The sequence below is a fragment of the Rhyacophila brunnea genome, unplaced genomic scaffold (assembly GCF_057557595.1).
Source record: "Rhyacophila brunnea isolate RB1 unplaced genomic scaffold, BYU_Rbru_1.0 scaffold_3, whole genome shotgun sequence".
In the NCBI taxonomy this organism is placed as follows: Eukaryota; Metazoa; Arthropoda; class Insecta; order Trichoptera; family Rhyacophilidae; genus Rhyacophila; species Rhyacophila brunnea.
The window spans coordinates 47,615,311-47,639,126 of record NW_028232965.1 but is presented as its reverse complement, the minus strand read 5'-3'; the positions used below and the strand labels follow the sequence as shown (position 1 = coordinate 47,639,126).

At 33.5% G+C, this 23,816-nt stretch overlaps 1 protein-coding gene across 4 annotated transcripts in view; it reads left to right on the top strand.

Annotated features, from left to right (window-relative positions):
* beta4GalNAcTA (beta1,4-N-acetylgalactosaminyltransferase A) overlaps window positions 1–16,338 on the top strand; it is a 137,607-nt gene extending 121,269 nt beyond the window's left edge. For all 4 annotated transcript variants that reach the window (XM_085952326.1, XM_085952327.1, XM_085952329.1 and 1 more), the window contains 7 exons: window positions 4,658–5,058; window positions 9,280–9,418; window positions 10,442–10,539; window positions 13,732–13,915; window positions 14,336–14,458; window positions 14,664–14,759; window positions 16,074–16,338. In XM_085952326.1, coding sequence (XP_085808452.1) covers window positions 4,658–5,058; window positions 9,280–9,418; window positions 10,442–10,539; window positions 13,732–13,915; window positions 14,336–14,458; window positions 14,664–14,759; window positions 16,074–16,206 — 1,174 coding nt within the window. In that variant the 3' untranslated portion in view covers window positions 16,207–16,338. The remainder of the gene's footprint in view (window positions 1–4,657; window positions 5,059–9,279; window positions 9,419–10,441; window positions 10,540–13,731; window positions 13,916–14,335; window positions 14,459–14,663; window positions 14,760–16,073) is intronic.
* The last annotated feature ends 7,478 nt before the right edge of the window (window positions 16,339–23,816 follow it).

The window sequence follows — 23,816 nt, the reverse complement described above, 5'->3', positions numbered from 1 at the left end:
CGATAGAACTGTACCTCCCCGCCAGACTTCAAAGTCAACACAATCCATCCACATTGTACCTAGTCACAATCTTCGGGCTGGAATCCCAATAAATCAATGATACTCGCAGGACTTCCTCACGTCAAGTTCCTCACGTTATTTGACGAGATCTTCTTTCTTATCGACTCTAATATTTTATTTCAGAAATAACGCCGACTATCGACTAAAAAAGTAATTTGCGGAATTTAATATACCTAATTAATATTAGTTATGTAGGTAAGTATACTGTTTTGTAATTACCTAGGCCTTGAACACGATGACCTCTGCATCATACATTAATTTTGATAAGCTTGTACTATCAAGTTAATAATATTTGGACCATCGCCATGTTATCATTTTATTCATATCGAGTATTCATAAATATTTCCATATTTTTGTATAATGTACATGTGTATCACATTGTATCTGTCCACTATTACATAATATATCGCTTCGGTTGCTAAAATGGAGAATTAATTAATTTTTGACATTTTCTACACAATAGGATAAACAAAACGCAAACGGATGAATTGGTACCTACATAAATAAATTAAAAACAGCAAAACAATATAATAATCAGAGGAGACGAAATATATGAAGTTTCTCGTTGCGTCAATCGCGTATTACCGCACTTTCCGGGTACTTTCCCCATACCCAGACACTACGCACTATGAGTACTTAATGATCATAATAAATATTTGGATCATTAGTGTCCGTTTGTGTCGTCCGCGCTGTCTTGTCTTTTAAACATGGCGCATAGCAATATTAAAGATAACATTAGCTGCCCCTGATAGTTTTTTATGAGTGCCACCGGTCTTCTAGTGGTCACAGATCTTGCATGTTTGACAGCCAAATCACCCGGGTCACAATCTTCAATCATGAGACCCTGGCGAAGAATTGGACGAAGTAATATTCCATTTATTCTAAATAATTTGTACTTTTTCGTTTCTGGGGGGGGGTCCGAACCCGAACCCCTCCCCCCTTTATCTGCGCGGCTCCTCTGATCTACTGGGATGTGTTCGCCTGGCCGTCCATTGAATGCGGAATGCAAATCATCCTCCGCCCGTACCACATATCGAACGTGTCAATTCAGTTCCTATTGGATTCTCTGAAAGTCCGACATGTTTCAACCCGTTCGAAAATTTTAATAAGTCTTTTTTTAGTGGTTTTTATGACACTGAGATTTCTTCATATAGTGAGACGACGCATAGTGCTCGCAATTCTTCGCCTAATTTCCTTCTCACCAGTGACGTCCCTAGACAAAATGCCGCCCCTAGGCAGTGCCAAAATGCCGCCACATTTTTTTATACTTACAGTACGTTTTATCATCCTTTCAATCATGACTCCAATATCTAAAAAATGTGCTGTATGGTAAATATGCTGTACATTACTAACAAGATATATTTTGTTATATATAACACTAAATCTAATTTAAATGCCATATCTGCTTCAATAAACAATATTGCGAACATTGGCGGCTTAATCCGGAAAAAGCTAGCAGGTCAATTTTGAATATATTATTTTAATTTGCCTTTTCGTTGTATACTGAAAAGACGTATTGCAAATTGACTTTTTATACATTATAGAATAAGTGCTAGAAATTGTTATAGGTGCGTACCTACTTACCCTTCAAAAAATGTCCGTTTTTCATAACGCCAACCCATCGTTAACCGAAATTGCACACAACGCGTTATAATTTTTTGTAAATTAGGTCCACTTTTCTTTCTTTGCTTTTTGAAAAATCATCAATCACACGATTATAAAAATTGTCTATTTTTCCCACATATTTTTTTTCAATACTGAGCATTGCAAGAGCGGTCAGTCTATCCTGGCCCTATTGCGTAGAAAGGTTTTTATTCTTTTGAGAGTGGAAAAACATCTTTCACTTTCAACTGTTGTCATTGGTATGACGCAAATAAATTGGAGAACTTTGATCGACTCGGAAAATGTTTCGTTGAAATTATTGCTGAGTAAAAAATGTAGAAAAGAAACTGCACTATTAGCGCCATGCAAATCATCTCGTTGATAAAACACCAATAATTCATTTTTTAACTTGATTATGTTTATTTCTTCTAACAGTTTTACCAAATTTACTTGACGTGTGGAAAAATTATTTTTAAAATCAGTGTAATTTTCTTTATTGAACAAATCGGATATAATGAGATGATCGTTGGATGCGAATCGTGCTTCCATTTCCATTATAATTGTATCACAGACTTCAATTGCTACTGCGTGCGTACTAACTGCTTCACAAAAATGTTATAAATCACTAAAAACCAAACGTTGTGTGTATATGCAATAACTGCAGCAAAAACTCCTTACATATGATTAAAAAAACCAAAGGCATTCGTCAAAACCTGTCAACGAATCCGAACCGCATACACAGTTGCGTCTTGAGACCAATTATCTAGTCAGTGTTATCATTCTGTTTCATTTAATAAGGTGAAAAAATCTTTTGTCTCACACTCGGGCATTGCCGATATTACAGTAATTCACGCACCGTTACAAGCTTCGATCTCGTATTTTGTGTTATATCGATCTCTGTCTAATGTATGAGAAACGAGAGAGAAAATTTTATAAAAATATTCAATTTGGGTCAATTTTCAGACTGCCGGCGAACACAATATTTTTGTTCGGGGAATTATCGCCCAAACAAAAAAAAGCCCAATAGACTGGGTCGACACAATATCGCGCGCCCTATAATTTCAAATCCACCGATTATTATTAATATTATTATATATGACATTGCACATATTATTAATATTATTATGTCGATTGTAAGGTATTTATTATGGCAGGTCAATGACCGAATGACCTAAGCAGGGAGCCGCCAGTGATTGCGAATATACGATTTCAGATAGGTACATTTAAAAATACGCCTGACAAATTCCAAAACTCGCGAGTAACTAGCAAACATATTATTTGGATAAATTTTAAAAGTACTTATGCACCTACCTATAATTCAAATATTATTTTCAAATCTGCATGTGTCATTGCTATTCACCATGGACGTGACGTCCAAGAACAACGGAAGTAAACAAGACTTTGCGAACCCGACAAAAAAATAAAGTCCTGTTAAAACTTTTATACTAGGTAATTAATACATTTTGTTTCCAACCAGTGAGCTGAATTTTTGAATGGAAATATATTTCCGTCATTACTACGTTTAGGTAGCTATTTCTATATAAAAATAATGATTCTCCTCGATTTGCCGCCCTTCGGGTAACTGCCGCTCCCAAGCGACGCTCAATCTGCCTACCCACACGGGACGTCACTGCTTCTCACAGCTACCGGACTCATTGAGGCTTCATCCGTGGTATGTGAAATCGATCGCTCATTCCAAGTGGTTTAATCTACCAGTGAGGACAAGGTTGTCCATTTCCATCGACAATCATTAACTACGTCTTAGATTCATTAATGCTATGAATTATGCACTAATAAATTCTAATAGTCTATTAGTTTAATTATTTAATGTGAATTCAGTGATGCAATATCATTTATAAAATTATGTTTTATTCATTGTTATTCCTCACTGTACTTTACCAATTAATTATATAACATGTTCTTTTACTGCCATATATACATATATATTGGCACAACAACAAGGATAGAGTATTGGCAAAGTATCCGCCTTTGAAGCCATGGGTCGCGGGTTCATTTTCAATCTGTGTTCGACTCTAATGAATGGGGCTCATTATTCCTTACAATTCATTTAAAAAAAAACAATTGTAAAGTCTGTATACTTGAAACCGGGCGGAAACAGCGACAAATTTCATAGCCGATTTCGTCAAAACTCATGAATTCAAGAATGATAACCTAACGTAACCTAACAACTAATCCAGTATGTCGACTATTTTCAAAATTTGTTTGCCGCTGGCTTCCACTAAACAGACATAAACCAAAACATGTTATACAATAAATTTAATTCTCCAAAGTCGTCCATACTAATGATTAAATTAATGACAAGTCATTTTCATTGCTGATTCGACGTTTGTTTACAAGGTTTATTTTAGGAGCTATACGAAGATAACTTAAGTGCCTTGGCCTAAGATAAGTAATACCTTGCGTAAAACAAGTTTTTTACTAAGACGATTTAGATGAACAATCACAAAAAACATAAATAACAATATGTCATTGTAACAGAACATCAAAACAGGCCGCCATCTTTTTTATGGCTGTATTTTTCAATGCACCAATAAATAGATTATTCATTTTGCTATAGCTATCAATTCAATTCAACCACATTACCATAAATATTTTGAAGTCACCATCAAGTGTTTAAGTAGAAAACCTCATATGAGTCCCTCTATTAAGTCTAAACTCTTTGTACAATAAAACAAATGTATTACACATACTTATTTCACATAATCTAACAATAATCAGAGGTTTTGACTTGATCATTATTAAAATATGTGTATTTTTTGTATATTGTGTATTATTTTAATGAATACAATGTCTTTCTACCAAGACTGATATTTGACACCATTAATTACTTTATAATATATAACATTATGTTTATCTGATCCACCCTGGTTACATTTATGCTTCTAAAAGCAGCTTTAAATGACACCAATTTTAACTCCAAATATCCTATATCGATCCGTATTTGACTAATAAGTGTATTTATCATTATTTCTAGAAATCCACAAGTCATCCAGTGGCCAAAACGCACCCAGAGTAAACACTGCTTCGACGGAGATATCTCATCAAACTCCAACAGTGAACCTTCGACCAATTCCACACCGACTGCCGCCAACGTTTCTGAAACCGCAGATACCAAAACAACAGCCAACTCCGAGGGTCGAGTCAACGTCCACAACTCAGCCAAGCGGGTCTCGTGGCAGAAAATGTTTGCCAACACTACAGCAGCAGCGAATACCAGTGTCACCGAGCGGTCCAACGACACTGCAAAGACTAACGATGATGGCGCGTTGGTATCTAGTCAAATAGTCATAGACACTACCGTGGAAACTTTAAATGATAGTGAACGTAAAGGATTCGGGTGTGATGTGCCGTGTCCAGCGATCCCACCAGGACTCGGTAAGGATTCCTTCCCTTTATCTTAAAAATGTAAAATACAACGACAGACGTTTAAGAAAACCCTGTTCCACGGAGACAGATCCTAAAATATGAAAGTGAATCTGTAAAAATGGTTACTAAGGTTGATGATTAAACATCTCACTTTTGCAGTGTGATATTTATTTGCGAGAGGTGCACAGAGATAGAAATGCCTTGTATTAGTATGATCATTTTTTTACACCATAAATCATTATTATTTAGATGAGTAATCACGGAAATTGCCAGACATCAAAAAACAGGTTGCCATCTACTTAGCTATTTTTCAATGTGCCTACATACCAAATATTATTTTTTCAATAGCTACAAATTGAACTCCACTAAGAGCGTTATGAAATTACTGAAAAATGTTATTAATACCTTCATAAACATTATCTATTACCTATAGTCCAAAGTCTTAGCATAAGGATTGTAAATAGTTTTACACAACGTCAATATTCTTTGCATCAAGCCCTCAAATTAGAAAGAGTGTTAAAGTACCTATTCATGCAAGTATTTATTTTGATGTATAGGTATATTCTGAAAACAAATCGGGCATACTTATTTTTACATCATTTCGTTTGTATGCGTATGTGTGTTATCTGAGGTGCGACCTAGCCTCAATTGCTGAGAAAATTCCCCTTTTTGAACTTCTACAATCGACCAGTCCATTGTTTTAAATGTCAATAAGTTTCTGTATTCTTAATATTTTGGGCACTCACAGCAATATGGGGAGGCTTCACCCTCTAGGGAATTTGATAATGATCACATGACATTTAAGTTAGATTCACAACGCTTATTTTGATATGTGCTCACAGCTGTTATCACGTTGGCTGGTGTTAAGTAAAATTTTAAAGGTCAGTTTTGTTAGAATGGCATTTTAATTTAAGGTGACGCATCAGTGAAACGCCAAATAATTTCCAACTGTAGGCGCGACGAAATTTTGGACTCGCTGCCATTCACTGAGAGAATCTCGAGCCAGAAGCACGTCACTTTGCTGCGTGATGGCGACGGGTCAATTAATTCTAAAATCGAGTAAAGATGACTAAAAACGTTACCCATTTACTTTAAAAAGAAAACATGTCAATGAATATATTATTATTGTTACTAATAGAACAATAAACAGAACATAAAATGAACGTATGTTGGATTTATATGAAAAATAATATTTCGTTTGACAGGTGTCATTTGCACCCGCGACCCGCAGTCCGCGCATCGCCTAGCAACGATCTTTTTAGACCGTGCCTCAACTAATGCATGGCCTTAAACAGCTTAATGTGACCTTATGTTATAGTATGTTATGGTAATAAGAGCAACTGTTGAATAGAATAAAAACTTTACTTGGTAAGAGCTAGTTTCTTGAGAAACCCAACAACTGAAGTGGGGTTGTATTATATTTCGACAATTGTTTCAAAAATAGTGTAAATATAAATATTTATTATTTTATTCCAATGTTGATGGTCTGCTAAACATTTTTTGATTTTTTTTGTGGTCCGCGGATGTAAAAAGGTTAAGAAACATTGTTACACACTACCGAAAGGTGATATTTATCAAAGAGAATTAACGCAAGATATATTTAAACAAAGGTACATAATAATAATTTTATTTATAAGATCATGTTCTCTGAACTAATGACTTGGGTCGCAGTTGTATAAAAATATACTGGAAAGCATTCTCTCAAAGTCTCAATAGAACCGTTTATAGAATGTTTCAGCAAAAATGTATTTTTTCACAGCCAAACCACGTCATTAAGTTATAATATTATTTGAAGGGGCATTATTATAATGAATTGCTTTAACTAATTAGAAAGAAAGATAGCCTGGTTTAATGTTCATGTTATTAAACATTGACAAGTAACTTTACTATATTCAGTTTTGGTTGAGCTATTTTCATTTCTTATATCGGACATTGGGTAAGCATTTGGGCGGCAACTTCCCTTGACGCGGCCCTGGGTGAATAAATTTCTTATCATAGTTTTATACAAGGAGTTTGAACAACGACAGAAAATAGTAATAGGATTAAACACTTCATAGCAATAATTTCAAAACTTTTGCAGTGTTTAGTCGAATGTACAATTATAATTTCAAGACATTCACAACATGATATGAAAAAACAGTATAATAAAAGGAATTCATACAAAATCATAAAAAAAATACTTGAAAATACACGTAATAGGAAGAACAGACTCTGTTTTACAATATCTTGACTCAATAACTGAACCCACATTGCCCCAGTTTGTATAAAATACATTGGTCACATATTCGAACTGCGACTTCTGGTCAAAAAAATGCTTTTTTTTCTGTAACCAATGGATTACGCAACTGAACATAAACTCCTCATAAAAAAAGTTTGTTAATGTAACCTCCACTCTGTGGACTTCCGTATGCTCCACTTAGAAATGAACATGGTAATTTACTTTTACTTACTAAACTCACGTGACACAAGTAAAATATATCAATATTGACCACCCAATTGACATTACGTATGCCAGGTTAGTTCTGCATTATCGACAAACAAATAACTGATAATCCCGGTATCTAAGGTAATTATGGGGGACACGCAGTTTGTAAATAAACTGCAAATGGCGGCATGATATTAATATGCACATGACTCTGTTCCTCTGTAATGTATTTTTTTTTATTCTGATATGTACAATTACAATATAAATATATTACTATATAATATGTAAGTAGAGTGTACGTCATGGCCCCCACATCCTGAAACGGGCCCCCAGGCTAGAATCTTTGGCGGGGCCCCCTACCTATCGATTAGGTTATAGGCAATGTGACACTATACAAGCATTTTCCAAATGGTGTTAGAAGTGAAATTATTTAGCGATTTTTGTATTTTTGAAAATACCTATTTGAATTATGGAGTTGTCGAGTATTGATTGACACGCAATAATCAAAAATTGAATCGCATAACCACATATTTTAAAATATTAGTATCTTTGAAGTAAAATAGTGCTGCAGGCGACTTTCTTATGTGCGTTTATCTAACTCTCATCTGGTCGACCCATCACGCCGGGCCCCCAGGTGTACGTATTGTAACTTTTATTACACTGATACGCCTCTGCCTGATTACCTCGCATAAATTTAAATCAAATGATATTCACTTGTATTAATAAGAAAATAAATAGATAATAATATAATATGTAAACAAAATGTTTTAGAATGTATTACATCATTTTCATCCTTGAGCCGGAGTGCAAAGTTATGAAGTAGCAACTCTAATTTACGTATGCTATTACGTATTATTTTTTTCTATTTTATATGACTTCATTGTAACAATGATTGAAAATGCTTACATCGTCTTTAATTTTACCTTGATCTTAAACACAAATGTGGTCATTTTATTTTGGCAAAGTTTGACATTTTGGCGTTAGCCGGCATAAATATTAGATCTAATTCGCTTGAGTCATAGGCGGACTGATATCTCAATGAACAAGAGCGCTCGTCTGTATAGTGAATGATATGATGTTCGACTCCTATTTTTTTTCTAGGATTTTTCTAATAGGTATCTTTTCTGAGTTGTTTCAAAGTTATGTATTTTCAGTAATAAGAATTTACCATTCTTGAATATTGTGTATATTCAGTATTGGATAATAATAAATCAAATAAATCAATAATGATTGTTTAAGGCTATACCTCAGTTGAGGCACGGTCTAAAAAGATTGTGGCTAGGTCGCGGGTGCAAATGACGCATGCCAAACGAAATATAATTTGTCATATAAATACGACATGCGTCCATTTAATGTTCTGTTTATTGTTCTATTAGTAACAATAATAATATATTCATTGACATGTTTTCTTTTTCAAGTAAATGGGTAACGTTTTTAGTCATCTTTACACGATTTAAGAATTAATACCCCCGTCGCCATCATGAAACAAATTGACGTGTTCCCAGCTCGACGTTCTCTCTCCGAATGGCAACGAGTTCAAAATTTCGTCGCACCTATAGTTGAAAATTATTTGCTGTTTCACTGATGTATCGCCTTAATATATAGAAAAACTTGTTTTCGGCTTTTATATTAATGAAAGGTTAACGTCTTGGTTTAAATGGGATCCTTACACAATGATGCCTAATCTATTTTAGTTTGAACACTTCACCATACCATATTTTCAACATATCTATATGTTGAAAAACCTCAGAGAGCCCCTACCTGACTGTCAAATATTAAGTTATATATTGTGTTGTATGTTTTAGATGGACCCATCGACGTCAATTCGACTGATGTGACATTAAAAGATGTGGAGAACAATCACATAGACGTTGCTCCGGGCGGAAGGTTCGCTCCGAGAACTTGCAAACCTAAAGACAAAGTGGCCATAGTCATTCCATATAGGTGAGATAACCAAATCAAATAATGAATGTTTCGAATAATTATTATAAAAACTTTTGAATAATCAAACTACTTATATGTAGTCACAGACCGCCGAGGTCGATCCATTAATGAATGAATGCTTATCTTGGCTTCTTCCACCCTTCTTCAAGTTAAGATGAAGAAAATGAAGCCGGTATCACTGACTTGCATATTTACTCCGCCTACTATATATACCTACTATATAGCTTCTCGTCGCTTCAACCGTGGAATACAAAATTTTTCTATATAAATTCCCCATACCCAGACACTCCACGCTTTGAGTCTAGCAATAAATACCTAGTTGACAGCTATAACTAAGGGTCTTTGTGAGTAATTGCGAGCTGTCGCATCCATAAGTGGTTATCGAGTGTGCAGGGCTTAACTGTCATAATTATTAGAACTGTTAGTAACCGTTTTTATCGTCCGCACTGTGTCGTCTTTTAGACATACCACATCAAAATATTCAAGGAAACATTGGATGCCCCAGATAGTCACCAATTTATGAGCGTCACCGGTTTTCTAGTTGCCACATGCCTTGTGTGTCGTAGAATGTAGAAAAGAAAGGGGCTGTCCCATTCCGAAGGCTGTTAGACAGCCAAATTATCAAGGTCACGATCCTCAGTCATGAGGTCCTGACAAAGAATAAGAAGTAATATTCGATTTACTTGGTTTCCGTTTCTGTGGGGAGTTCGGACCCGAAAATCTTCCCTTTGTGTGCTGTGCGCGCCTGAAGAAACCCATCATGTCTGGTGGATTAATGTGACAACAAAGTATTACGAATCCAAAAGAATGAAAAGAGCTATGTTGTTTCATTTCGTTCACAGTGGATCCACCCACCCCACCTGGTGTAAATGATGATGAATAATAATATAAGTTGTCTGCTTTAAAACAAAACCCTAAGATGACGTTTGTCTGTGGGCATAAATGCATAGCTTCTCGATATTGCTACTACCTTATTTCAGTAAGTAATGGAATAAACTTTTTGTTTTCGTTTCATTGTTTCAGAGACAGAGAAGCGCACCTAGCGATGTTTTTAAATAATATTCATCCATTTCTCATGAAGCAACAGATAGACTATCAGATATTCATCGTTGAACAAAAAGGTATGTACATAATTTTCACTTCAAAAGTGTAACTGTACTCTATTTTTACTACATATGTATTATTATATTGAATAATTTTAATATTACTTGTTTATTTCTTAAATATGTGCGTATGTAAGTAACACAATGGCGTTAGACAAGGTAACGCCCTGGCATCCTTACGATCTCAATGGCCTTATCAGCGACACAATATTTACTAAACCTCTGCAGCTGCATGACTACACCGATAATATCAATAGCATTGCCTTGATCGGCACGATATTTGCAGTACTAGAAGCTTCGGCCAAAGGTCTACAAATAAACTAAGCACAAACAAATCACGCCATGGCAGTAACGAAGCTTAAGGCTTAATTGATTTTTAAAAACTAACCAACACCATCTGTAAATTGTAGTCATAGTTCAATGAAAACAAATAAGTATGACTGACAAAGTTTAGTGTGCAGTATTTATGGTGGATCTTAACAGCCTACCTCCACCCTTCGCCTCTGCGTCATGAGAAACCGCACCAAAATTTTGTCAATCAAGGATGGCAACTTTTGTAGAAGAAAATACTCTGCTGGCGAGGTCATGTGCACACTATGAGCAATAATGAACTGACAAAGAGAGTGATGTCGACCAATTCAATAGTAGAAGAAGAGGCAGGCCAACAATTTGGTGGCTAGATTGAGCTACCGATAACTGCCATATTTTTGGGATACCGAATGAGAAAGCCAAGACCTACCCTGCCCTGGATTGTTGCATTCCTAATAATATAAGCAACACATGGAAAACAATTTAGATTTTATGAAAATTTTATTATTTCAATGACCTTTACAAGGATAATTAACATTTGTAATCTTTATTAATGATACAGAATGTGTATAATTTGCCATGCACATAAAACTCAGTACAAGGTATTATCTAGATTAGAATACACCCTAAAAACACATAAAAGGTTTATTAGTATTCAGTGTGAATTAGGTCAAGTACAGATAAATATTTGTGATTTATCTCCAAGTAAATTATAATCCTCTGTTTACCCAACTGTCAATTGTTGACAGAAGGCCATAATAGATTTTACTGCGTGTAAAATTGACATGTTTTCATATCACTTTAATAGTGTTAGTACTTGCTGAAAAGATATCTTATTAATTAATTAACACAATCACTGCTGACCTGTTAATTAATATTTAATTACCACATTTAAATATCATGTTAATTATATCTAATGGCCAACTAATGCAAACGCGCTTGTCGCGATGTCACCACTAAATGAGTTAAAGGCGCTGGCCTTTCATCCGAAGGTCCCGAGTTTGATTCTTGGTGAGGTCACAATATATTCATGTGATTTTCTCAAAGCCACGGTGTTGTCTCTCTTCTATTACTTAATACACTACTGTTTCACTACACTACTGTCATTGGGCCTCATGGCTTGTTGTAGTGTTAAAAATAATAGTTTATCTACTTGGTCGAAAATGCTCTATGTACTAAGCGTTCAAAACTGGTCCAGCGCATCTATTCTATACACAAGATTGCTATCGGCCGCTATCTGCAGCAATCGAGGGTAGTTTTGTATCAAAGTATTAGTACTTATTGTAACAATTACAATAAGTTAACATTCAACTCGATGCGGAATGTCTGGGACTCACGATTGTATTCGGTCAAAACCAATTGCTGCATATTCGATGCTTGCATTCTGACGGTGCTGCTTTACGGTAGTGAATCATGGCACATTACGAAGGCTCAGAGCAACCGTATACTGAGCTTCGAAAACAGATGTTTGCGACGAATACTGGGTGTGCGGTGGTATGACTTTAGGAGCAACGAGGAGATAAGAGAACGCACCAAGCAGCCTCTCATCACGCTGAAAGTGAAGAGGTGACGTTGGACCTGGCTCGGCCACGTGCTGCGAATGCCAGAAGAGAACTTCAAGTTGGCTTGCCTGTTCTTCAAGCCGACCGGATTCCAGCGTCCTGGAAGGCCGCTAAATACAATCTACAGAGTGTATACGGCGGAGCTACGGGATGCTGGTTTGACCTGGAATGAAGCAAGAAGACTGGCGAGCGACAGGGATTCTTGGAGGCGCCGCGTGGTGTCCATATGCTCCAGTTAAGGAGCGGATATGGCCAAAAAAGAAGAAGAAGCTATGTTTTAATATCCTCTCTAGGGTGTGCTAAATTTTAGAGCGAGATAGACAGTTTACAACTTATAGTAACAATTATAATACTTCGATACAAACATATGAAAAATACCCTCGATAGCTGCCGATAGCAGTCTTAGAATAGATGCGCAGATATAGAATAAGAATAATTATATTTTTGTTTCAATTAGTATAATGTTATTAATAGAACTCCATTAATATAATAACTGTCTCTCAAATCTTGTGTCACGGGTTTGATTCAGTACTAGAGCCCAATTAGTTTGAAGAATGGCTAACAACCATTCCTCGTAAAGCGTGTTAATATAATCTCTAGTTTGTTGAGCCCAATACGCTCGGCATTTATGTGTAAAATATGCCTTAATTAATATTTATGTCTTAATTAATAGGTTGAGCTAGTTGCCAAGATCTACATCGGATTTTGGAGTCATTAAAAAATATATTGATTATAAACCCCAGTTATAGTATTGGCGAAATACCTTTTTCATGTTGTGACACCCTTTTATAACTGCAAAGTCTCCTGCAACCTCCTACCACATGTACGTAAAAAGGCATTTTAATAAGGTGTAGAAAACACATTAAAATTAAGCATAAAATACAATTTTACATGTGTATTAACCATAATCACATTTCCTCTCATTTACTATGTTTACATGTGGATTCATAATCGTCACATTTTCTCTTACTTCACCTATGGTTTAACCTGTGGATCAATCATCATAATTTCGTTCACTTTACTACTATGTTTGTTTACTGTTGAACATTGCACTACATTGGACTGGGTTTTCTTCTAATTTGAAAGTAGTAAACATTGCAATAATTGGTTTCACATTATAAGTCTCCGTCAGTTTACTGTTAAGCATTACACTTTTTCCAATCTCTTGAAGACTACTCTTTATCTATTCAATTTCTGTCAATTGTACAGTGTACAGATGCATGTGTGGTAATAATGATTCATATAAATTTATTGTAAGACAACAGTTCTACTATAGTTGGGCCATCTTGCTTACATGTTAATAGCCAATATTAATTTGTTGATTTTGATTGATTCACAGGCAAAGGTAAGTTCAATCGGGCGTCGTTGATGAACGTCGGGTTTGTGGAGGCGATCCGTATGCGCAAATGGGACTGTTTCATCTTTCATGACGTGGACCTACTGCCGTTGGATGACCGCAATCTCTACACCTGCCCCTCACAGCCCCGACACCTATCCGCCGCTATTGATAAGTTTCAATTCAAGTAAGTTATATGGGTCTGTCTTATTTTAAATTTCATGTACTAATATTCTCTCTTTTTATAGCGTTTGATCTCTTAACTCATAGCTCTGTCTAAATAATGTGGTTTAAATATTATTACAAAACAGTCAACATGATTTGGCTCAATTATTTTCCAAACTAAATATCACAAATTACTGATAATATCCAATATCAACAGTGTATAAATAAAATGTGTTGAAACATGTGTGAATTTTATCTCACTGACGCATGAAACTGAATATTTGCTTTGCATTTATCATGAGAATGTTATTGTAGAGAGGCCTTGGTACGAATCTTAATTTGCTCTCGAATAGTTTATGAAACATGTTTACTCCATTTTATAATCAAAAAATATTAGAATACCTACCCAAATTTTTATTTCAAATTGTGTTTTCTTTTATAGACTGCCATACAAGGCCATATTTGGTGGAGTGTCGGCTCTCACAACAGCTCAGTTCAAGAAGGTGAACGGCTTCTCCAACAGCTTCTGGGGTTGGGGTGGAGAAGACGACGATATGGCCAACAGGTAACATAACACCTACACCATAATATTATATCAACTTTTTAATATGCTCAGCTTTAGTGCTGTTAAATATTGTGTAATGTAATATGTATGTATTATTTTGATTTGAATTTAATACATTTACGCATTGTATATTTTTTAACTATTAATGTTGTGATAACAGATAATAAATAGTAACACATGGCTAATTTGTTTTTATATCTTTCAGAATACACTATCATAATTTTCACATCTCACGTTACCCGATGAGTATTGCCCGCTACACTATGCTGGATCATGAAAAGGAAAAGCCCAACCAAGAGAGGTGAATTATCATTAGACTTCGTAAAAGCTTTTTCCATCATCATCATAAAAATTGACTGCTGAAAAATTATATTGATCCTTGGTGAATATTTATATCCCTGGCAGTATTTAAGGTTTGACATGACCAAACGGTAACATGTTGGCTTGTTAAGAGTCGTGGTGTTTGAAGTCTGGTAAAATCACAAGTTATTTTTTCAATGTGCGTTTGGACCTACTTATAGGTTAAACAAGTGACTAATATTTCTCTCAAAACAAAAATCTGTTTCAAAACTCCATTGTGAGGCAGCCAAGATCCACAGTGGATGAAGAGCGAATTAAAAATTTATTAAATCATCCGTGATCCCATTAATGCAAATGAAAAATCGACAATATCAAATGGTTTTTTTTTAATTTAGATTTATGGCTGTTTCTTATCATTATTAATTATTTGGAATGCTTTCTTTTCCAATTACTGCAAGCTTATTTTTATAATTTTATTATCATAATATAAAGTGTAATAAGATTTGATGTAGGTGGTGCCTATAATAATCCTGGAGAACAATATTTTTAGTGTAAATAGTCCTGACAAATGTAATAATTTATTTATTCAGGATCTAATTTCTAAGTGAATTATAATAACAGAAGGTATAATAATAATATATTATATAGTTTTTCAATAAGTACTATAAAAGCAAACTTTTGATATTTCATTTGACATGGCTTTTAAAAAACCTCTAAACATTGAATAATTAAATGAAAAATCGATAATAAATTTGGTTGCTGTTCATGGAAATATGACTCATGTTTTGTTTTATTCACTAGCGATGGTATAGTGTATTGTATAGTGCTACATATAGGAATTAGTAATACATTAGTATAGTTTTGAGTAATGGCTGATTAAAGTTTTGACTCACTTACGCTGACTTGTAAAAAAGTGACCAAAATATCGGCCCTGCGAAAACAACTAATAATTTTTGTGGAGCGATATACGAATATAATGGCCAACATAACTCAAAACTTGAAATTTTTGACTTATTCGTACATACTATGGAACTGGGCCATCGAGCTGTTTCTTATGGTAAAATCAGTGAAGCTTCCTTTCAAATGTCAAATCGAAATAATCCATGCAACTTTATTTGAAATAACGTGTATTTTCAGGAATGTCCTCTCATAACAGCTATTGTTGCATCACCAAGTGCATTGTATAAAATACGTTCCAAGATTAAAACATTTGATTTTAAAGTCACAGTGAGATAAATCAATAACTACACTTAATTGTACCTAGTATAGTTAGTCTAGTCAATGCAATCAATATCCCTTTAATGTTTGTTTCCAGATATAATCTTCTGATGAAAGGCAAACGTCTGTTCAACACGGATGGCCTAAAAAACCTGCGCTACACTCTGGTGGAGACGCAGTTTCACCGACTGTACACGCTGCTCCTGGTAGAACTGCACCCGCCCAGCTGATGGGGGATTCTTGCCAAGCTCTGGTTTGGGTAACCCCCTCACTCTGCTTGGCATGCGTCGCGTTAAACCACACAGACAACTGCTTCAAAAAGTTCAAGAGAAAATAACACCTAGAATAAAAACCGTATTACTATTTAAATATTGAAAGTACAATATCCCTAAAGTTGATAAATCAGTGCAGCGTATAAAAATAGGTGTTTACTGTTTACATACATGTATTTTATTAATTGCTCGTGCCTAGTATTTTCTCAAAACACGTCAAGTGCGAGCAAATGTTTATTTTTATTCACTAGCCCCGTTAGATTAAGGTTAAAATTGAATGCATCGTTACCGTTATCAATTTGTTGGATTGTTTACTCGTTTACGAGGCGATTATCAAAGTGTTGCTGTGAAAAAAGTTGGAAATGTGTTAGAGATTGTTTCGGTTGAAGGAAAATTGCGGTATTTTGGAAAGATATTGATTGTTAATTGTTGTGAGAGTAAAAATCATTAATAATTGTAAATAATAATGTAATTACTTTCGATTGGGTGAGCCTGATGTTTTAAATTATAATTATTGTATGTAGTAATGTTTGTTGTTTACATCATTCACTGATTTATTATTTATTGTTTTAAGTATGCTCACAAAAAGTCATAGATATATTTGTTATTATAATAAACGTGGCATACTGTAGGATTTACTATTTTAAAATTATTTTTACTATAATTATAAGTAGACATTTTTTACTTTCGATATATCACGTACAATGAAAATATTATAACTCTTAACACTACTTTTTTTATTCTATTATTATATTCGACATTCTTATTTTATTTATAGTTTAAATATTTAATAATACATTTTTTAGTTACTTCAGTTATGCATTTTTTTTTTGTAGATTTGTGAAGCTTTATATTGACCAATCCCAGTAATAATCTATTTAGATTGTATGTACATAGAATCATTTTGTCAGGCCTCCTAAACCTAATAGAAAATATACACCAGTTAAAGCACAGATTCTGTATGCCCCCAAATTGCTATATTATATGACTCGTATCGTCAAAATTGTTTTAATGCGATCATTGGTCATTTAAATCTGTGCTTCTTCTGTATCATAGACAATAACTTTAGTTTGGTACTACTAAACCAATACTATGCAAACAATATATTATGTAATTATAATTAATAATCAAAAAAATATGTGTAACTTGTTTTCTTCTATTCGGAGATTATAATGAAGTATAAGATGGTAATATAAACAAGCTTTTTTTTATTAAGAATTACGTAAAACCTATCTCTCTTTCAAGTAGGAATTGAGAGAATAATGAATATTTTCAATTTCACTATATGAATATATTTTTAACCAGTCCATAATTTTAAAGTAATTACTTTAGTATATAATGCATTCATAGAAATATAAATTTTCAGGTCAATTGGTTGAACAGACTACGTAATCATTTCAACGAATTGTTGCATGGAGTATATAGTAAGTTTGATACAATAAAAATTAATGCAATTTTGTCTTGAGCTATTATAATTATTCTATCGCTATATAAAAAATACATCTTATTCATTGGATACTCCTCAAGCCAATAATATGAAATTACAATAAAATTACTCACTCTAATGTAGAGCGATTTAAATGTGTTGAATATTATTTCACATGTTAATAATCTACTGCCATGAAAACACACAAAATGACTCTTCTGGTAAAAATAAAACCATTCTATGATAAGAATTTTTTTATCCTGCAACATGAAATCACACATAATTACTCATTCTGGTAGAAATCTATTTAAGTGCCATGATTGTCATTACACATGCAACAGATCTCCTACCAAGGATACCTAAAATACACATTAAATGACTCATTCTGGTGAAAAGCCATTTAAGTGTGATAGAGAATAACTTCTTGGCTGTAAACTGTTGATTTGCTTAGAATAGTAAATTGTTGTAATATGGAACAATTGAAAAAAATATAAAATTATGTATGCAATAGTATAATTTATTATTACCAGTGGTGGATTTAAGCTGTGAGGCTTCCTAAAATCAATATCAACCAGTCAAATTATCAAAAAGTAATGTCTTTTGTAATGTTGTAACAGCTTAAGTGTTGGCCTTTCGCGTCGTGGGTTCCAGGTTCGAATCCTGGGTCTGGCAAATACACCTTTTTTTTTTTCAATTTGTGTAGAGTCAGATTATGGACTTAATAGGTTGAGCAAGTGGCTGACATCCATTTCTCGTAAAAACAAAATTTGTCAATACAAACTTCCATTCTGTGGAGGCCCATATGATCCTATTGGGATCGGACACGGTCAAAAGAAGAAAAGAAAATTGGTATTAATCGTCACCTTCATTCTATCTAGTTGTAAGTGTGATTTATTAATTTTGAGATTGTATTAGATTGAATCCAAATTTTGTTGTACTGCGTAAAATCTTGAATGATCGAATCATTCCCTATTTTATGGAATTAGTTCTTTTATAACAATGTATTGTACGAAAAATACACTATACTGTTGGTGACTTTTGAAACAGGCTAGGTAGCATCAAAATGAGTAGTTGGATATTTTGAATTTCTCACTTTTGCAATATGTTAGATATTGACCCCTTTCTTACTCCGTGATGACCATTTGCGATGTTAATATCGTCACTGTTCTGGCAGAAGACACTAATTTGAAAAAATGACATTGAGTTAGTTATACCAAAATGTTCCTTATTTCAAACTTTACCGTCTGGAAACCTTCTTAATAAATAAACAGTCTTTATTTTATAGTCATCCTTTTTATGATTTCCTACTTAATAAACTCATGTGATAGACCATTTCAAACATTTTAACAACTTCAAAGTCAAATTACTCAAAACTAGTATTCTCCAGTTAGTGTGTTCTGCCAGAACAGAGACGATATATGGAAAAGTTCAATTCAAAATATCAAACATTTAAACTGACTGACAAAATATGGCAACACCTACTGAAGAGTGACCAAACCTATACACATTTGTGATAACTGATGGCAATTTAAAAGTATGAAACTTAGATTAAATCCTGCTGATGTCTAACACGAAAAATGACAAGTCTCAAACATTGACTAGAAGTCCTGACATCTCACGAATCCAAAATACTGCCGAGAATGGAGAACAAAATAATTCTGTGTCATGTGGTCTCCACACACCAATTTTTTTGCTTACAAGTTAAAAACGGTGTGACGATTGTGTCATATGCTTCATAGAAGTTAATAATATAAATTGTTACTTAAGTGGTATTATTTAGTGTAAATGCATAGTATTGACCCTGTACACTGCACTGGGTATCTAAACGTAACTGTTACGATGGGCGTTTAGCAATGCCCGATATTAATTAAAATAAAACACAATATATACTGACTATTCCACAGAATTATGTGGAGTAAGTATTATAACATAGTTTTAATTAATGTTAAAGTAACTACATATGTGACTTAGTATCTTTTGTCAGTATATAATAATTATTAAGGTTTAAAATTGATCTTTGCTGCATTTGATTCATCCTAAATATTTAATTTTGGATTTATCTGTTTTCGTATATCAGTGCTAAATTCTCGGATAAGAAATATTGAATAAGCCTGACATTAAGATTATTAAGTCCAAAGCTATTCCAATTCTGATGCATCACTGCTGAAATCCACCACTAATAATTATTTATTGATTGATTGATGATCTCTATTTATACATGTAACTATCCTTCTTCCAGATATTTTTTTTATAATTAAAACCGAAAGCCAATCATTAAAAATATTGTAAATATGTTTTTTTAGAATTTAATACCTAATATTTTTATTTTGTCCCTAGTTCCTTTTCTATTTATCTGTAAATCTAATAAGATATTGTTAGTCGAAATTATTACTTTTTCTTAAGATCAGTAGTGTCCTAGATGAATTTTTGAAAAATTGCTCACTGAGTTGACTTTGAAGGTATAAACACATAATACAATAACTCGTATGGTATTATTGAATTTGATGATCTGGAAACATTTGCCAAATCGAAAGGCGGTGGATTCTATAATATATCAATTATTTATCTCTTGGAACTCGATACCAAAATACTATTTATTTTTATTACATTTAATTTCATCAAGACAGTGATTCATGCAAAAAAAATGCTTCTTTATGTACGTATTTATGGCCAATGGCGTCCAATAACTATAAATAATGATTTATATATTTTCTATTACTTTATTTCATAATTTAAGAATTACACATTATTTTCCAATCTTAAAGACACACAATTGTTTGCAAACAGACGCACACACTAGGCGGGGGGGAGTTTTTCAGGTCCGGACGACCTGTCGGAATCGGAAAAAAATACATATTATTTAGGTATATGAAATATAACTTCTTCTTATTCTTCGTAAGGACCGTATGTCTGAGGATCGTGACTCGGATCATTTGACTGTCGAGTAGCCTATGGACGGGTTGGCCCACTTCTCTCGACCACTGGAAGACTCGTGGCACTCATAAATTGGTCTAACTATCTGATGCATCCAATGTTTGCTTTAATATTCCGATGCGCCATGTCTAAAAGACAAGACAGTGCGGTTGACACTAACTATCCAAATAATTATAACCGCTACGCCATGCGCATTCTTGTACTACTCGTGGATGCGACAGCTCGCAAAAACTCGTAGGTGAATACCCTTAGTTATACCTGCAGGTCAGGTGTATTCACTAGACTCAAAATATGTCTAGTGTCTGGGTATAGAGAATGTATATGGAAAAGTGCAATATTCTACATTGAAACAATGACCGTCTCGTTAAGCCGCTTTAAAAATCGATGAAACATGTTACGGATATTTTTTTCAAAATGTACCTCTCTCTAAACCATTTTTCTGTGTGCGCTCCTGTTTGTAAATAAATATCAAAATAAGAAATCTTTTTTTTTTATTTCAATACAATTTCGGATTCATATAACACAACCGGACATTTTTATGTTACCGTAAAACCCCATTAATACAAACACGATTAATTCGAAATTTTCCCTAAACTATAATAATATTCATACAAAACACTTTCATTTATTCCAATCTTACTAAAAATATTCCATAAATTGGAAAAAATTGACATTATTTTACATTAACCCGAAGCTTACAGGCCGCACAAAATTGTGTTTTTGCTAATTGCTTTTCAAATGCAAATTAACACGTTAATTAAAAGGGCCCGTAAGCATTGTGTTAAAGTAAATTATGTCATCACAACATAAACTAATCTACTTATCAGTCCACAAAACCCTAGAAGCTTTTTTTTAAACAGTTTTTTTGTCTGCTTTTTCTTAAATTAATTTGTACTTAATGTAAAAATATTAAATGAAAACCGTCACAAGTTTTCTGCCAAAATATATTCTGCCATCGTATTAATTACCTCACACATTCCAGGTGAAATTGCTTGTCTAGAATAGAATGTCTGTGATATCTGAGCGAGATCGAGTGCAGTTCTTTGGTTCTATTATTCACCTTAAAATCGGTGAGAATCAACGGGAGATAATACTAGTACATTATTCGGTAGGAATTTATTTATCTAGCTATTAAAAACTGCAAACAAAAATCAAATTGAACAAGGACATAAGACTAGTTATTGAAGATTATTAGCAAATGTCACATAGTTACTATGTGGTACATAAATTACTTTGATGAAGGTACATTAAATTGTTTAGAAAGATTTTTGTTGTTGTATATTTTGTTTAATTTCTTTAAGTTATCCATGACTTTTACTCTTTCGATTAATCTATAACAAATTATGTTTGGTTGCCATTTGTGATTTTTGTATAATTTCATAATTAATTTTCTCTGTGATGCATAAATGTTAAATGTTTTATTGTATGTTCGTATTTTATCATAACTCTGAGTACATACCTATATTATTTCCAATCAATAAAATCGACACCTACTACATAAAAGTCAGAGCTGCGTTTTTGACTATTTTGACCTTAATTACCTTTCATTAAATAATTTAAAAAGTAATAAAAAAAATCAATCAATATATAGGCATAACTAAAAAATTACGATTCCAGCATTTAAATTAACGTTGTAGTATCATTAAAATTTATTAAAATCGTACTGCTGAAAAGTTACCATTTTGCAGTTCCAACCGTATACGTAGGTGTCGAAATATTTTCATAAAATAGGCTTTGATCTTTCAACCACTAAATTTGTAAGTGTAGAAAAAACTACATCAGCTGTGTGTCTTATAAGAAATCTACATATATAAAAAACATCTTTTTTTAACTTTATTTTGTGAACACAAATATATAATTACTGTTTATGGTCCTAGACATTTAATTTCACATTAAGTGATGTATCGTATCTCTTTACATATACACTGCCATACTAAGCACAGAGGCCGTATTTGCATTTTAGGCAAGTGGGAGATTTGAGCTTTCATATTATTTTACTTTTCCTGCTAATACTGGGGAACTTTTTGTATCATTTTGAACTATCATTTACTAAGGGATATTAGCCGTATCTATGTCGGATACGGCTAATATTCCTTAGTAAATGATAGTTACAACCGAATCGCTTAGTATTTATCGAGTTTTTTCCTCAAACTCCGTAGATACGGCTATTAAAACCCTTGATTGCTCCGTAACTATAGCAGTTACGGCTTGGATTTATTTACCGATCTTATACATAGTATACTCTGCAGAATCCAAATATATAAAAACATGAAAATACCTAAATACGTCAGTTACGATATCTGTGCTTAGTACGGCAGTACATAACTATGGCATTAGTTAATAGTCAAATAGGTATATCGAATTTATTTTGATACCATGTAATTTTTCTTAGTGGCGCCTCATTCATGATGGTTTGTAGAAGTATAAATTCACTATCCGATTCAACGGCATCTTGATGTAAAGGTGTCACACTTGGAAAAGTTGGACAATATTATGTACTGTACCTAATTTTAGTTGTCACTTCTATGTTTTGTCTTGTTATTGATAATAATGATTATTGTGAGTTAAGCCTAAAATTGTGATAATAATATTGTTACCTTTATTTTGAGGCTCAGTTTATAGCGTAAAGATGAACAAATACAATAAAAAACATTTAAAAAAGAATCCATTGTTTTATTATCATGATCAGATAGTCATCAAATTGAAGATAGGATTCGCTAAATGCAGTATTTTAAAAGACCATAATACTACACAGTGGTTGTGAGAAATTTTTAAACGAGAGACAAACTGCACCTCCCTCTTATGACAATAATAATATTCCTAAATAGAATTAATAATCCATGTTATTTTGAACTGGGTCAGGGAAAACAATCATTTATTTACTGCCTAAATACATCCCACTATTTCAAGGCTTGAAAATGTTACTTAAGCTAGAAACAGATTTGTCACGTCATGGGCAAGTAAGTGTGCTGTATCATTTTACTGGGTAGGTATTTAAATGTATTAGAACCACGCTGAAGTCACATCACCAACCTCACTTGTGACAGTACGTTTTTATGTTCTGTAAATTTACACATCTCTGACTCACATGACCTCATCGTGCGGTTTGAAAATAGACCAGATTTTAATTGAAAGTCATAATGCATGAGGTTATACATACAATCATGAATAGTTTGATTATCGCGATCCAAGAATCGTGAAGGAAATT